The following is a 16,615-nucleotide window of genomic DNA, read 5'->3' as shown; positions in this document are numbered from 1 at the left end:
GATGGCTTTCATCGCTGCCACCGTCTTGCCCAAGACCCCATGCCAAATCGGATGGAACGCGGGTATGGGCGACAAAGTGCCTGGGCTCCCTGCTGAAGAGCTAAGAACTTGTCTCGAGGGAGAATGACCAACCCTCAGGAGGTGTCCAGGGTCTTTCCCAAGAAGGATCTCTGCTGGGCTGGGACCGGAGAAGATTTGTGTAAGTTTATCAGCCAGACGAGAAAGTGTATCCAAGGTGATACGGACGCACTCCGCACAGGCTTGGAAAGACTGCCCCATGATCAGAAGTTTGTCTAGGTATAGCAGAATGACCAGTCCCTGAGAGTGCAGAATGGACATGATGGCTGCCATGACCTTTGTGGACATTCTGGGTGCGGTGGCAAGCCCGAAGGGTAAAGCTGTGAACTGGAAATGTTCCTAGCGAATAGCTAAGCGCAGTAACCTCTGGTGAGGGGGAAAGATCGGGATATTCAGGTAAACATCCTTGATGTCAATGGATGCTATGAACTCCCCCTTTTCCATCGAGGAGATGATGGAACGGAGGGACTCCATCCTGAAATTTCAGACCCTGACAAATTTGTTTAGAAATTTCAGGTCCAGAATGGGCCGCACCGTTCCGTCTTTTTTTTTTTTTTTTTTTTTTTTTTTGAACCACGAATAAGTTTGAGTAGAACCCCTCGAACCTTTTGTTTTCTGGGACCGGAATAATGACTCCGCTTTGGCATAGCGAATCGATGGCCTGGTAAAAAGATCGGGCCTGTGCCTTTTGTCTTGGGCAGGCGAAAGGGGAAGAACCGTGCCGGAGGGCGGGAAGAAAACTCTATTTTGTTTTTGGCAGACACCAGTTCCCTGACCCATTCGGCATGAACGATGGAGAGCCAGACGCGATGAAACAGAAGTAGACTGCCTACCCTGCTGCGTCTACCGGATAATGCTACTAGTCATTGCGCTGAGAATCTATGGGACCTGGATCCCTTAGATCTAGATTGTTTAGGTCGGGTCTTCCAGGACTGGTTAGCCTTGTACGAGCCCTGGGTACCTTTTTCCCCATGGGGGAAGCGACCCGATTTGGAAGAGGTTGTAGTGGACCAAGCGGAATTGCCGCAAAAGGACCGAAACCATGTCTTCCTGACGACGGAAGGGTCGCCTAGTTCTCTGCTGGAGGAGGAATTTACTCTTTCCCCCTGTAGTGTCGGAGATAAGCTGATCCAGCTTCTCTCCAAATAGACACCTGCTCTAGTAAGGCAGAGACTTTAAGGACTCTTTGGATGCCGAGTCCGCCTTTCATTCCATGAGCCACAGTGCCCTTCTGATGGTGACAGCGTTTGAGGCTGTAAGAGCAGCACAATTAGCCGCATCCAGCGAGGCATGGACCAGATACGGTAGTTGCTGGCCAGAGATATCTGATTGGCCAGATCCAATACCTCCTGGGAAGGTTACTATCTCGAATGGTTCCTGTCAGGGTATCTGCCCAAGAGACCATTGCTTTAGCTACCCACGTCGCTGCAAAAGAGGGAGAGAGTGCTGAGCCGGAGATTTCAAACACTGAGCGGGCAAGGTTCTCTATCTGACGGTGTGTGGAGTCTTTAATGGAGAAACCATCTGTTAAGAACAGGAGGGTTTTGGCGACCAGACGGGATACAGGCGGATAATTTGGAGGGGATTCGGCCCATTCCTTCCGCTGAAAAAGGGTATCTCGCTTTCATAGGTTTCTGACCTGTGAAGCACTTGTCCGGTTGCTCCCTATGCCGCTGAACTATGTCCTGAAACACAGGATGATTAGAGAAAACCCTATGAGAGCGTTTGGCCCTCTTTAAAGGATGCTGCGTGATCCGGGACAGAGTTAGAGTCCTCGTCGAGCTTCAAGGTTTGGTTGATGGCCTCAATGAGGCTGTCTACCGTTGCCTGATAATCTGGAGAGTCTAGGTTGAGAGACATGTCAGAGTCCTGGTCGGTGCGGACCCCAGGAGATGGGGAGCGAGGAACAGAGCTAACGGATACCAAGGCGCGAGAATGCCCGAGAGACGTGCTATGGATCCGTTTTCTAGATGCCTGTGCACTTTTTGAGTGAAAGCGGCCCCTGCTGGCTGACGATTCCCCTGAAGTAGTGGAACCCTCTAAGACAGGCAAACGAATGCCCTGACCCGTGGAGGGACTCGATAGCTTTGGCTAATGAAGCCATGGACTGCGACAGTGACTAAGCCCACTCAGGGGGACTAGGTACACTGGGTTCGGTAGCGGCGAAGGGCTCCTGAGCGCATTCGGGATCACAGGCCTTGCAGAATGGTGTAGTCTGTCCACGCGGCAACGCAGTCTGGCAGGTGGTATATCAGACAAAAAACACTGTTTTGTTAGCCTTCCAGGGTGTCTTAGGGAGAGACATGGTGTACCTCAGTATGTCACCGTTCCTGCTACCGTGTTCCAATAGGGAGAAAGTTTTAAGGAAAAAAAAAACCCTGTGAGGACTGCAGAGAAGGGCCAATCTCCCTGATCTGGGGTAATGCAGCTCTTACCCAGGTCTTGTGGCCCTGTCGGTCCTCTGAGAGACCGCCAGCGGAGATCACAGGGCCCGGCATCTATGCTACAGGTCGGCTGCTGTAGTGTGGACGGTGCAGGGAGCCCTCCATCCCTTTGACAGTGAGGTGGAGAGGGACTGTCCACCTCCTTCCATCACCGCTGTTTATCAGCGGTGATGCAGTGGGGGCTGCACGGACTGTAACATGCCTCTGGACATCCTGGGGTTAATTCTTCCATGATGGGTCAGGGCTGATATCTGGCGTAAAAAAAAAAAAAAAGTCCTGGCTGCGGAGAGAGCGGGGACCCTTAAGGGACCCGTCGCAGCTAAAAAAGCTCAGGCATGTCTTGCAGGAAGGGGGTACATGGAGGCGACGCTCCACTTTCATGCCTGTTGTTGGTTTGGAGAGATCGGACCTCTGAAGGCATCAGTCAGCCCTATCGTCCATTAAAAAGTGCAAAAAAAAAATAAAATTTAAGAAGGTAAAAAAAAATAAATTACAAATTGTGGTCTGAATAGCAGACCCATGTGCCTCCTACGGACAAAAAGCATGAACTGGTTTGGCTGGAGCCAGCTTGTGGGTGTATACTGCAGAGGAAGAGTTAACTCTTTTGTGTTTTACTTAGTGTCAGCCTCCTAGTGGAAGCAGAATAACACCCACGGTCCTGTGTCCCCCCCATTGAGGCGAAGGAGAAAAGGAGCCACGCGGACGAGGAGCAAGGATGGGGATGAGGGGACAATGCATACCCGGCTTATACTCAAGTCAATTTTTACTAGTTTTTTTTAGGCAAAATTAGGTGCATCGGCTTGTACTCGGGTCGACTTATACACAAGTATATACAGTAATTTTATTTCTATAGCGCCAACATATTCTGCAGCACATTACATTTTAGAGGAGACTTGTACAGACAAAGACATTACAGCATAACAACAATGACATAAACAAACAGCTACCAATAGGAATGAGGACCCTGCTCGCAAGCTTACAATCTATGAAGAAATAGGGGAGACACGAAAGGTAAAACCTCAAGAAAAGGTGGATGGTAACAATTGCTTTCATTGTTCTGACCAGCCATAATGTAAGAAATGGGGTGTTCATGTAATGCTGCATGAATCAGATACCAACAAGTATGTGTAAAAGTACAGACGCAGAAGGCTATTAAATGCATAAAGCGTGTGAGAATTATACAAGGATCCTTTGTCGGCCTGGTAATCCCGCGGCATGGTGTCACTTCTGCTGCTGCGCTCTCCGCTGTTGTGACTGACGCGCTCTCTATTTCCCAGGCTTTCTTTTTTGCGGGAGACCAGCGATCAGCTGGTAACTAATGTACACATCGGGTATCTAAGGGATGTGCGTCCCTTAGATACCCGTTGTGTACGTTAGTTACCAGCTGCCTGCATCAGCGCACTGGTAACTAAGGAACACAGCGACGCTGCGCGCTCCGCGTCGCTGGTGCTGATCGCTGGTGAAGCTGTCAGTTTGACAGCTCACCAGCGATCCTGACACGTTGATATCGTTGTTGGGATCACTGGTGAGTTGCTATGTGTGACGGGGCCTTTAATCTTTGGTCATTAGCAGAATGGAGGGCACGGGTAGGGTGGTAGACTGAGACGAGGGAGGAGATGTTAACTGTGTAGCGCTTTGTGGATGAGAGTGAAAAGTTTATATTGAATTCTGGAGTGGAAGGGTAACCAGTGCAATGACCGGCACAAGGTACAGGCATCGGTGTAACGGTTGGTGACATTGGCAAGATCAACAATTTGGATATATTTTGAAAATTAAGCATACTGGTGAGCTTGGAAACTGAAAAAGGTCTGGATGTCCACGGAAGACAGCAGTTTTGGATGATGGCAGAATCTTTTCCATCGTGACGAAAATCTACTTCACAGCATTGACCCAAGTGAAGAACAGTTTGCAGGAAGTTGGTGTTTCACTTTGTCTGCTATAAAGGGAAGACTTCATTAGAGCAAATACAGAGGGTTCAGCACGAGGTGTAAACCATAAATCAGCCTTAAAAATAGGCCAAATTAGACTTTGCAAAAAAAAAAGCCAGCTAAAGGCGGTGCCCAGTTCTAGAAAAGCAAAACGAAGAACAATCTCTACCAGAATGATGGGAAGAAGAAAGTATGGAGAAGGCTTGGAACGGCTCAGGATCCAAAGCACAGCACTTCCTCTGTAACACATGGCGGAGGTAGAGTGATGGCGCAAGCATGCATGGCTCCCAATGGCGGCGGGTCGCTAGTGTTTATTGATGATGGGACTGAAGACAGAAGCAGCCGGATGAATTCTGAGATTTACGGGGTGAGGAGACTTTCTGCACAGATTCAACCAAATGCAGTGAAATTGATTGGACGGTGCATCACAATACAGGTGGGCAATGACCCAAAATATACTGCGAAAGCAATGCAGTAGTTTATTAATTCAAAGAAAATATTTTGAAATGGCCGAGTCATCACCAGATCTCTGCCCCATCGAGCAGCATTTCATATGCTTAAGATGAAAACTTAAGGTAGAAAGACCCACAAACGAGCATCAACTAAAGTGTGCTGCAGTAAGGCTAAGTGCACACGTACCGGAACTCTCGCGGAAATTACCGCGAGAATTCCGGAATTCCAGTCCGCGGGAAAATCGCATTTTAAATTCCCGCGATTTTCCCGCGGAAAAACTAGCATTTTGCAAGCGTAATTAGCTTGCAAAATGCTAGCGTTCTCCAAGCGATCTGTAGCATCGCTTGGAGAACTGATTGACAGGTTGGTCACACTCGTCAAACATAGTGTTTGACGAGTGTGACCAACTTTTTACTACTGAGGCTGCCTATGCGGCATCAGTAGTAAAAGATAGAATGTAAAAAAATAATAAAAAATATTGTTATTCTTACCTTCCGACGTCCCGCGCAGGCGTTCCCAGTAGTCCTTTACGAAAATGCCCGCGATGACGTCAGTTCTCGCGGGATCGCGACGACGTCGCGCGAATTACAGCGAGACTTTGCGATCCCGCGAGATCGGACGCCATCGCGGGCATTTTCGCAAAGGACTACTGGGAACGGGAGCGTGGAGAGAGGCGGGAAGGCTGCGCGGGACGTCGGAGGGTGAGAATAACAATATTTTTTATTTTAAATTCTATTTTTTACAGGGATATGGTACCCAAAGCCCGGAGGACAGTCTCCTCTCCTCCGGACCATGGGTACCATCCGCAATTGTTCTGCTTACTTTCCGAATGGTGTGCACAGCCACATGCGGGAAGGAAGCGGAACAATGCATTCCTATGGGTGCGGGATCGCCGCGATTCCGCAAAATAATGAGCATGCTGCGTTTTTTACCACGAAGCGATTCCGCCGCGGTAAAAACCGCAGCATTAGCACAGCATTGCGGAATCCCATAGGAATGCATGGGATGCTTATTTTTCGCGGCAAAATCGCGCGGTTAAAACTGCCGCGGAAACGCGAAAAAAACGCCACGTGTGAACTCAGCCTAAAGGTGGTAAAGCCTCACAAAGGAGGAGTACCAGTGTTTGACGTCCATGGCTTCCAGACGCCAGGTAGTCATTGCCTGCAAAGGTTATCTACAAAATATAAAAAATACATTTTATTTATGGTAAGTTCATTTGTCCAATTACTTTTGAGCCACTAAAATGAGAAATAGAAAAATGACTACAATTCCTAGACGTTTAATAGAATACTTTTGTTCAAACTCTTTACCTGAAAGTTCACACTTCAACAAAAATAGCGGCCTGCAGAGCCCAAATCGCAAAGATTCAGTCACTGTCCAAATATTTCTGGACCTAACTGTATAAAAAAAAAAACTGGTCTGTTATGCTTCCTGTTTAACCCCTTCCTGACATGAGACGTACTATCCCGTCCATGGGACCCGGGCCCCTATGCCCATGGACGGGATAGTACGTCTACTTATCACAGCTGACACCCGGCACAATGTGTCGGGGCGGTCACGGACCGCCCCCGACACGTTAACCCCTTGCACACCGCGATCAAACATGATCGCGGTGTACCGGGGGTTAAAGGGAAGCATCGGCAGGGAGGGGGCTCCCTCCTTGCTTCCCTGAGCCCCCACGGCAGCGCAATGTGCAGCGCTGCTGCGGGGGGGCTCGTTTCCTGCAGGCCCCCGAATCCAAGATGGCGACGGGGGCCTGCAGGAAGCTGGCTTCCTCAGTGCCTGCAAAGCGCAGGCATGAGGAAGCCTTCTGCAGTGCCTGTGACAGATTGCTGATCTGTGATGTGACAGATCAGCGATCTGTCACAGGACAGTGATGTCCCACCTGGGACTATTTAATAAAGTAAAAAATAAAAAAAAGTGTTAAAATAAATTAAAAAAAATCGCCAAATAAATTAGAAAAAAAAAAAAAAAAATTCCTCCAAATAAATCCATTTTTTAGAAATAAAAAAAAAAAAAACAATAAAAGTACACATATTAGGTATCGCCGCGTCCGTAACAACCCGCCCTATAAAACTGTCCCATTAGTTAACCCCTTTAGCGAACCCCTTAAAAAAATAAAAATAAAAAACGAAGCAAAAAATAATGATTTATTATCATACCGCCAAACAAAAAGTGTAATAACGCGCGATCAAAAAGACACATATAAATATCCATGGTACCGCTGAAAACGTAATCTTGTCCCGCAAAAAACGAGCCGACACCCAGCATCATCAGCGAAAAAATAAAAGTTATAGCTCGCAGAATAAAGCGATGCAAAAATAATTATTTTTTATATAAAATAGTTTTCATTGCATAAAACCGACAAAACATAAAAAAAGACCTAAATGAGGTATCGCTGTAACCGTACTGACCCGAAGAATAAAACCGCTTTATCAATTTTATCGCACGCGGAACGGTGTAAACGCACCCCCCCCATTTGTTCATTCTGCGTCCCAAAAATCGGAATAAAAAGTGATCAAAAAATGTCACGTGCCCGAAAATGGTACCAATAAAAATGTCAACTCGTCCCACAAAAAATAAGACCTCACATGACTCGGTGGGTCAAAATACGGAAAAATTATAGCTCTTAATATGTGGTGATGCAAAAACTATTCTTACAATAAAAAGCGTCTTTTAGCGTGCGACAGCCGCCAAATATAAAAACCGCCATAAATAGTAAATCAAACCCCCCGTTATCACCCCCTTAGTTAGGGAAAAATAATAAAATAAAAAAAATGTATTTATTTCCTTTTTTCCGTTAGGGCTAGGGTTAAGGCTAGGGTTAGGGCTGAGATTAGGGTTAGGGGTGTGTTGGGGTTCGGGTTGGAGTTAGAATTGGGGGTTTCCACTGTTTGGGCACATCAGGGGCTCTCCAAATGCAACATGGCGTCTGATCTCAATTCCAGCCAATTCTGAGTTGAAAAAGTCAAATGGTGCTCCTTCCCTTCCAAGCTCTGCCATGCGCCCAAACAGTGTTTTACCCCCACATGTAGGGTATCAGCCTACTCAGGTCAAATTGCAAAACAATTTTTGGGGTCCAATTTCTCCTGTTACCCTTAGGAAAATAAAAAATTGGGGGCAAAAATATCATTTTTGTGGAAAAAAATGATTTTTTTATTTTCACGTCCGAGCGTTATAAAGTTTTGTGAAGCACTTGGGGGTTCAAAGTGCTCACCACACATCTAGATAAGTTCCGTGGGGGGCCTAGTGTCCAAAATGGGGTCACTTGTGGGGAGTTTCAATAGTTTAGGTACATTAGGGGCTCTCCAAACGCACATGACACCCGCAGACCATTCCATCAAAGTCTGCATTCCAAAATGTCACTGCTTCCCTTCCGAGCCCCGACGTGTGTCCATACAGTAGTTTTCTCCCACATATGGGGTGTCAGCGTACTCATGACAAATTAGACAACAACTTTTGGGGTCCAATTTCTCCTGTTACCCTTGGGAAAATGAAAAAATTGGGGACTAATTGATCATGTTTGTGGAAAAAATACGATTTTTTTATTTTCATGCCCGGGCATTATAAACTTCTGTGAAGCCCTTGGGGGTTCAAAGTGCTCACCACACATCTAGATAAGTTCCTTAGGGGGTCTCGTTTCCAAAATGGGGGTCATTTGTGGGGGGTTTCCACTGTTTAGGTACATTAGGGGCTCTCCAAAGGCAACATGACACCCGCAGAACATTCCCTCAAAGTCTGCATTCCAAAACGTCACTACTTCCCTTCCGAGCCCTGACGTGTGTCCATACAGTAGTTTTCTCCCACATATGGGGTGTCAGCGTACTCAGGACAAATTGGACAACAACTTTTGGGGTTCAATTACTCCTGTTACCCTTGGGAAAATAAAAAAATTGGGGACTAATTGATCATGTTTGTGGAAAAAATACGATTTTTTTATTTTCATGCCCTGGCATTATAAACTTCTGTGAAGCCTTTGGGGGTTCAAAGTGCTCACCACACATCTAGATAAGTTCCTTAGGGGGTCTAGTTTTCAAAATGGTGTCATTTGTGGGGGGTTTCCACTGTTTAGGTACATCAGGGGTTTTCCAATCGCGGCATGGTGTCCGATCTCAATTCCAGCCAAAAACGTCAAATGGCGCTGCTTCCCTTCCGAGTGTTGCCATGCGCCCAAATAGTGGTTTACCCCCACATGTGGGGTATCGGCGTACTCCGGATAAATTGCACAATAACTTTTTGGGTCCTGTTACCCTTGGAAAAATAAGAATTGAGGGTGAAAAGATCATTTTTGTGGAAAAAATATGATTTTTTAATTGTACGGCTTTATGTTATAAACTTCTGTGAAGCCCTTGGGGGTTCAAAGTTCTCACCACATATCTAGATAAGTTCCTTGGGGGGTCTAGTTTCCAAAATGGGGTCACTTGTAGGGGGTTTCCACTGTTTAGGTACATCAGGGACTCTCCAAACGTGACATGGCGTCCGATCTGAATTCCAGCCAATTTTGCATTGAAAAAGTCAAACGGCGCTCCTTCCATTCTGAGCTCTGCCATGCGCCGAAACAGTCGTTCCCCCCCACATATCAGGTATCAGCGTACTCAGGACAAATTGCACAATAACTTTTGCACTCCAATTTCTCCTGTTTCCCTTGGTAAAATAAAAAAAATTGAACCTGAAGTTTTTTTTTTGTGAAAAAAGTTAGATGTTCATTTTTTTTTTTAAATATTCAAAAAAATTCCTGTGATGCACCTAAAGGGTTAATAAACTTCTTGAATGTGGTTTTGAGCACCTTAAGGGGTGCAGTTTTTAGAATGGTGTCACTTTTGGGTATTTTCTATCATATAGACCCCTCAAAGTGACCTCAAATGTGATGTGGTCCTAAAAATAAAATGGTGTTGTAAAAATGAGAAATCGCTGGTCAACTTTTAACCCTTATAACTTCCTAACAAAAAAAAATTTTGGTTCCAAAATTGTGCTGATGTAAAGTAAACATGTGGGAAATGTTAGTTATCAAGTTTTTTGTGTGCCGTATCTCTGTGATTTAAGGGCATAAAAATTCAAAGTTGGAAAATTGCGAAATTTTCAAAATTTTCGCCAAATTTCCGTTTTTCCCACAAATAAACGCAAGTTATTTGAAATTTTACCACTACAATATGTCACGAGAAAACAATGTCAGAATCACCGGGATCCATGGAAGCGTTCCAGAGTTATGACCTCATAAAGGTACAGTGGTCAGAATTGTAAAAATTGGCCCGGTCATGAACGTGCAAACCACCCTTGGGGGTGAAGGGGTTAAAATAAAATAAAAAAGTCAGGATAAGCTGAAGTGTATGGCCTTGTTCAGACAGCTGTAACTTTGTTCATTGTACTTTTGGTGATCGTTTCGGACCAATATTCATTTTAGATTTTTAATACAACTAGGTGATCGTGGCCTGATAGAAAGTAATAGTCTTATCACAGCATAAGATTTCTTCACTTGTCAGTCTTAGCCGATCACTTTCATGGTGGCACTGCCAGTTCAGTAAGACTTAGTTGTCATATCCTAGCAGTGTGTGATGAGACCACTGCTCTAAGTGGGAACTTTTTCCTTAAAAAATGCAAATGTAGTTGTGGTTGGTTACAGAAATTAGCAAAAAAAATTTGTAAGACCCTGGTCTAGAATTCACATCGGTATTTCTTGGTGGCCTGATGAAGGTCATGCAAACTTCCCCGGCTGGCAGTCGAATGCCAGCATCCTGGAATGCTATAACTTCGGACCGGCTGTCAAGGAATACCGTCATGAATGCTGAACCATGGTCCTGTGAATCTTTTTGCTCATTTCCAAGCTGGTCTCCTGTGTAGAACTGGCTTTGCAAGAGGAGAGGCGCACCTGATGGGACTGTCGTGTGTTAAATTTACTCCATGAACATGTAATTCCATTTTGTACTCTCCAGCTTTTATAGAAAAAAAAGTAAGATTTAGAAAGTTTAGAATAATTACACATTTGTTCTCCATGTACAGGAGAAGGAGTCAACAGAGGATTACAATGTCGCTTGTATCCTGACACTACCACCATATCAGAGACGAGGATATGGAAAACTTCTGATTGAGTTCAGTAAGTCAGAATTGAAGATGTTTCCCTTTCCAACACTCAACTTCTTTGCAATTCCTTTATGTTCCTTACTAGTGACAAGCGGACATGCTGGGATAAGGTGTTATCTGAGCATGCCCGGGTGCTAACCGTGTGTCTTCTGCATGCTCAAAAAATATGTTTGAGCCCCCACGGCTGCATGTCTCGTGGCTGTTCGACAGCTGCAACACATGCAGGGATAGTGTAACAAACAGGAAATCCCTGCATGTGTTGTGTCTGTTGAACAGCTGTGAAACATGCAGCCGTGGGGACTCAAACATATTTTTTGAGCATGCCGAAGACGCACTGTTATCACCCGAGCATGCTCAGAAAACATCTTATCCCAGCACGTTCGCTCATCACTATTCCTTACTTCTGTTATCACTGATTTAGGTTATGAATTATCTAAAGTGGAGGGGAAGACCGGGACTCCTGAAAAGCCGCTGTCTGACTTAGGCCTCCTCTCCTACCGAAGTTATTGGTCACAAACCATTTTAGAAATTCTAATGGAGCTGAAGACTGAAACCGGGGAGAGGCCGCAGATAACTATTAAGTAAGATATAAAACACTTTGGTAGGAAAGGTATTAAATACGACAAGGAAAGATGTTAAGCTATTTTCATACTTTTACATAGGACATTGGTTCCTTATAAAGGAACAGAAAAACCAAATTAATGCTCAAAACAGATCTGATACAGAACTGATTATTATGGGGTCTGATGTGTTAGTTTTTTTATTTGAAAAGGACAAGTTTTGTGTGTGTGTGTGTGTGTGTGTGTGTGTGTGTGTGTATATATATATATATATATATATGTGTATATATATATAATTTTCTTGCTCTAAAGATGGACAGATGAATCCAGAATGACACCACAGTAGTCAGTGGGACCTCTCTGCTTTTGTTTGCATCAGTTATGTAAAGAATCCCTTTTATTTTTGCAGTGATGTCTGAGTGAAAGTGTTAACAGCCTTAACATGTCACTATTGTGTATTTGTAATAATATAGTCTCCCAATGTAGTGAAAAGCGAAGCATTGCTTTAGGTTACAAATGTACTTATACAATGTTTTATCCGTGCAGTGAAATCAGTGAGATCACCAGTATTAAAAAGGAAGATGTCATCTCCACCTTGCAGTATCTGAACCTCATCAACTACTACAAGGTAACTATCACAGACAGTGGTTTTAAAGGGATTGTCCAGGCTTGACAGAACAATCGACAGACTCCTGAAGTGGGATGGCATGTGGTGTGCACACTGTCAGGATTCCCTGGTATTGCCGCTGCAAGAGGGTGGTCATGTGCCCGCAAGTATCTGTTTGCATACTCACGGTCACAGGCAGACTAGACATATCTTGTTTATCTCAATGCACTTGTATTAGCGAAGCAGAGCACGTCTAGTCGGCATGTGTCTACAGAATGCAAATAGCATACATGCGGTCCCATGACTGCTTACTTGCAATCGGCAATATTGGCAAACCCTAACTGTGTGCAGACTTTTGTGTCAAGCCTAGACAACCCCTTTAATCAACTGTCCATTTTAGTAAAACTTCTTTCTATGTGTATTAGGACACATGGAGTTAATAAATAGGTGTTTGCAGCCTCTACTTTTTGTTTGAGACAAAGTGGGGAAATTTTCACGTTCATGCATTGATTTTAATAGGCCCATGCTGTACTTTACTAGGTGGTTTTGTGTGAATCCTATATTCTCTCCATGAGACTTGGCCGCTCAACACCTTTAAAATTCGCTTGATTAGAGGGGAGAAAAATATGATCTAATGATTTTTTTTTTATATAGTAAAACAGACCATCTGATTTATCCACATGATATTGGTCATGTTTTTTTCAGGGCCAGTATATCCTGACACTCTCTGAAGACATTGTTGAAGGTCATGAAAGAGCCATGCTGAAGAGGATTTTGAGGATAGATTCCAAATGCCTGCACTTCACACCGAAGGACTGGAGCAAACGAGGGAAGTGGTGACAGAAGACTGTCAAGGCTCTGTTGTTGAGCTGTGTTGTAAAACCGTTCTGAGCCAGATGGACTCTGCTGCTCTCGGACGCTTTGCACTAGTGCATTGAAGAGGCGACTACTTCATTTCTGAATGTTCAGTTTTCAAGTTTGGGAATCTTTTTAAAATGTTTGTATTTCCTGAAAGCTGCAGATTTTATTATAAAGTTGTGACTCAGTACAGAGTAGGACTAGTGCTGGTAAATTGTGTGATCAGCAGGAGCGGCGGACAGCAGAAATCCAATGGCTGAAGCACAATTATAAACTGAGAGATGCTGATGGGTCATCTGCCCACGTTGTAAGCAGAGCTAGTGTCTTGCAACTGTTAACTGCCTGTGTCTTCTGGCACCCCTAGCTAATATACAAGAACATATCTGTAAGAAATTGACAAGTTATATGCAAGAATTAATGACTTGGCTTGTAAGATGCTGAACTGGGAAATGGGACAGCCCGTGGGTGAACAATTCAGAGTATAATTGCCAAAAAGTCTGTTCTGGTGATCAACTCGCTTCATTGGGGGACACGGGAAACCATGGGTGTATGCTGCTGCCATTAGGAGGATGACACTATGCACAAAAAAGTTAGCTCCTCCCCAGCAGTATATATTCACCAACTGGCAGAAAGCTAATCAGTTTTAGCTTAGTGTCAGTAGGACGTGGACACGGGCTGCCCTCAGCCCCGTATCTACCTTTAGGTTTTTTTGTTTTTTTTTTCATTAATCTGTTTGTCAAATACTTTGCTTGTCCCCTTATGCTATGAAGTCAAGTAACTTTTCAAAGTGGTTTATGATCATGTAGGCCTGGACACTTGTTTATCTGCTCACTACATTTATTGTGTCCTGCTGGCTCAACTTAGTTTGATTGCTAACGAGTGAGAAAAAAAAAGTAAGATCTTTGAACTGGCCACCTATATCTTCAGACCTAGCCTGGGGGGAGGCATTTATGTACATTTAATCGAAGTACATTTATCAAAGTATGGGCAGTTATAACATGTCAGTTAGACAGGGCTGGAGACAGGTAAGACAAATAAATAAATCTGGGCCCTGTACATTTTGATTACCACAAATATATACCATATGTATTTGTATAATTTATATCCTGGCTGCTGCATTCACTCACATCCACCACCTTTGCATTAACTCTTTACACTCCATCCATATTGGCCCCTCCGTTCTTTCCTTTATGTATAGCACTCATGCTCTTTTCACATAGCCAAACAGCACAGATCCATTCATTCGCACCATCCAACACAAGAGATGCTCTCACAAATCACTTAACCATCTGCTCACTCTTTCTATCCTCCTCCTAGTCGCAGGCGATATCTCTCCCAACCCCTCATGTTATAGTAAGTCGAACCCCTTACAGTCCTTTCACTGGCTACCCATCCACTCCAGAATCCAGTACAAACTTATTACCCTCACCCACACAGCCCTCCATGGCTCAGCACCACCCTACATCTCCTCCCTCGTTTCAGTCTACCACCCTGCCCATGCCCTCCATTCTGTTGATGACCTTAGATTAGCATCCTCAATAATCAGAAACTCCCACTCCCGTCTCCAAGACTTTTACACGTGCTGCGCCAATGCTTTGGAATGCATTTCCCAGGTCAATACGATTAGTCCCCAATCACTACAATTTTAAGCATGCCCTGAAAACGCATTTATTCAGATTGGTCTCCTGCCTCAACACATTAACCTAACTATCCCTGTGTGGCACAGTCAAAAGTTTCACCATAACCAGGTTCCCCGTATCATGTTCCCACATGCTTTATGCATCTATCAGCCCTCTGTGTTTGTACTGTTACACATTTAATATTATGGCTGATCCAAACAATCAGGGCAATTGTTACCACCCACCTTTCGTGTCTCCCCTTTTTCCCTCATAGACTGTAAGCTTGCAAGCAGGGCCCTCATTCCTCTCGGTATCTGTTATGATCTATGTGATTATTGTTATGCTGTAATGTCTATCGTCTGTACAAGTCCCCTCTGAAATGTAAAGTGCTGCGGAATATGTCGGCGCTATAGAAGAAAAGTTTATTAGTATTATTAACCCCTCAACTGCTACACACTGAAACCCCTCTAATCTTAATAAAGGGAACCTGTCACCCCCCCCCCCCAGGCATTTTTAAGTAAAAGACACACCTTGTGCAGCACTAATGCTGCATTCTCTAGTCACCTTCCATGACAGCCATATCGGAGGATGTCTCCCCGCCCTAATGGGGGACAGGAAATGCACAAGAGGTTAAATAACCCTCCCTTTCCTGCTACCACCAGTGTTTTTTCCTGTCCCCTTTGGGGCATGAAGAGGTTCTGATGATAGTGCTGCCGTGGCCGGCGACCGGAGGCACTACAACATCAGAATACCTGTAACCGCTGGGCAGCCAACGGTCGGGGGCACTGCTCTCCTCCGTGGGAAGGCTGCTCCTGTCTCCACTTCGGTGGTACTCGGGTCCCTTGCCCGCCCCTCCTGCGCTCCCTCAGCGGGGTAAAGCGGGGCGGTGCTGTGCGGCTGGGGTCCTCCTGGAGCTCCCTGGTGTCGTCCTTCCCATGCGACATGTGAGCTGGGGCTGCGCGCACGTGCACACCGGAAGTGGCGTCGGGACCAGCGCCAATCTTCCGGTTTGCCGTCCACCTGCGTGCCAGGCTGGAACGCATGCGTGGCCTGCAGTTACCGGACTGCGGGCGTGGTCCGGGGCCCCAGCCACCAGCCCTTCTGGGCTGAGCGTGACTGCTCTCGTCAGGCAGCCGCTAAGCAGCTTGAGGCGGGCTGGGACCAGAATGGAGCACCGCCAACCCCCACAGGGAGTTTGCAGGGGCAGCCACTGAGCAGCTGGAGAATCAGCTGTGGAGAAGGGGTGATTGGAATGACCCCCCCACCTGTGGACCGAGGGGAGAAGGAGCACACAACACGCTGGATGGACCTCGGTTATTCTAATCCTGGTCTGGGTGCCTCCAGGTAAGGCATCTGTACAGATGACTGTGACAGACTGACCATGGACGGCGACAAACCCTTACTGCCTGCTTCGGCGGAGCCCAGTGTTCACCCTCCTACTGTAAGTAGCAGGGTGGGTCCCCCCTTTTTCTGTCCAGGGTAGTCTCGGAGGTGACTTAGTATGCCTTCTCTCTCTTATAGGGAAACAAGGCCTCTGACCCTAAAAAGGTGTGTGTGTGTGTGTGTGGTTTCAGGCTTCCCTCTTCATATAGGAAGCTTTCTCAACCCTGCACGGATGATGTATTACATACAGAGCAGCCCTCCCTACTGGACAGTATAAAAACTCTCATCAGAGAAGTCCAATCTTCTATGGCGACATTTTCCCAGACCCGACACCACAGCCCCCTCCTGCTAGAAGGAAATCGGACCTGTGGAATTTGACTGACTCGGGCGAAATTGATACCTCTCAGAGGATGCTTGGGAAAATGAGGGTTCCACTTCCACCCCCAGATCTGAAAATACTATTTCTCTTTCGAAGTTAGTATGGTGAGGAGGAAGTGGAATTCTCTATACAGGATGAGATGTTTGGGGGGGCTGAAGCCTAAAACCCAAAGGGGTTTCCCATTCACGGATATATCCGGAATCTGGACGAATGGGCCCTTCCCGAGAG

At 45.6% G+C, this 16,615-nt stretch overlaps 1 protein-coding gene across 3 annotated transcripts in view; it reads left to right on the top strand.

The window, feature by feature from the left end:
* The window catches only part of KAT5 (lysine acetyltransferase 5), a 42,316-nt gene extending 29,115 nt beyond the window's left edge, over positions 1-13,201 (top strand). For all 3 annotated transcript variants that reach the window (XM_073563303.1, XM_073563302.1, XM_073563301.1), the window contains 4 exons: positions 10,901-10,994; positions 11,403-11,562; positions 12,088-12,169; positions 12,854-13,201. In XM_073563303.1, coding sequence (XP_073419404.1) covers positions 10,901-10,994; positions 11,403-11,562; positions 12,088-12,169; positions 12,854-12,988 — 471 coding nt within the window. In that variant the 3' untranslated portion in view covers positions 12,989-13,201. The remainder of the gene's footprint in view (positions 1-10,900; positions 10,995-11,402; positions 11,563-12,087; positions 12,170-12,853) is intronic.
* Positions 13,202-16,615: the final 3,414 nt, after the last annotated feature.

The sequence above is a fragment of the Dendrobates tinctorius genome, unplaced genomic scaffold, assembly GCF_039654945.1.
Source record: "Dendrobates tinctorius isolate UK_male_01 unplaced genomic scaffold, ASM3965494v1 ptg000384l, whole genome shotgun sequence".
NCBI lineage: Eukaryota > Metazoa > Chordata > Amphibia > Anura > Dendrobatidae > Dendrobates > Dendrobates tinctorius.
Note: the sequence above shows the minus strand (reverse complement) of the source record. Positions and strands in the feature narration are given on the sequence as shown.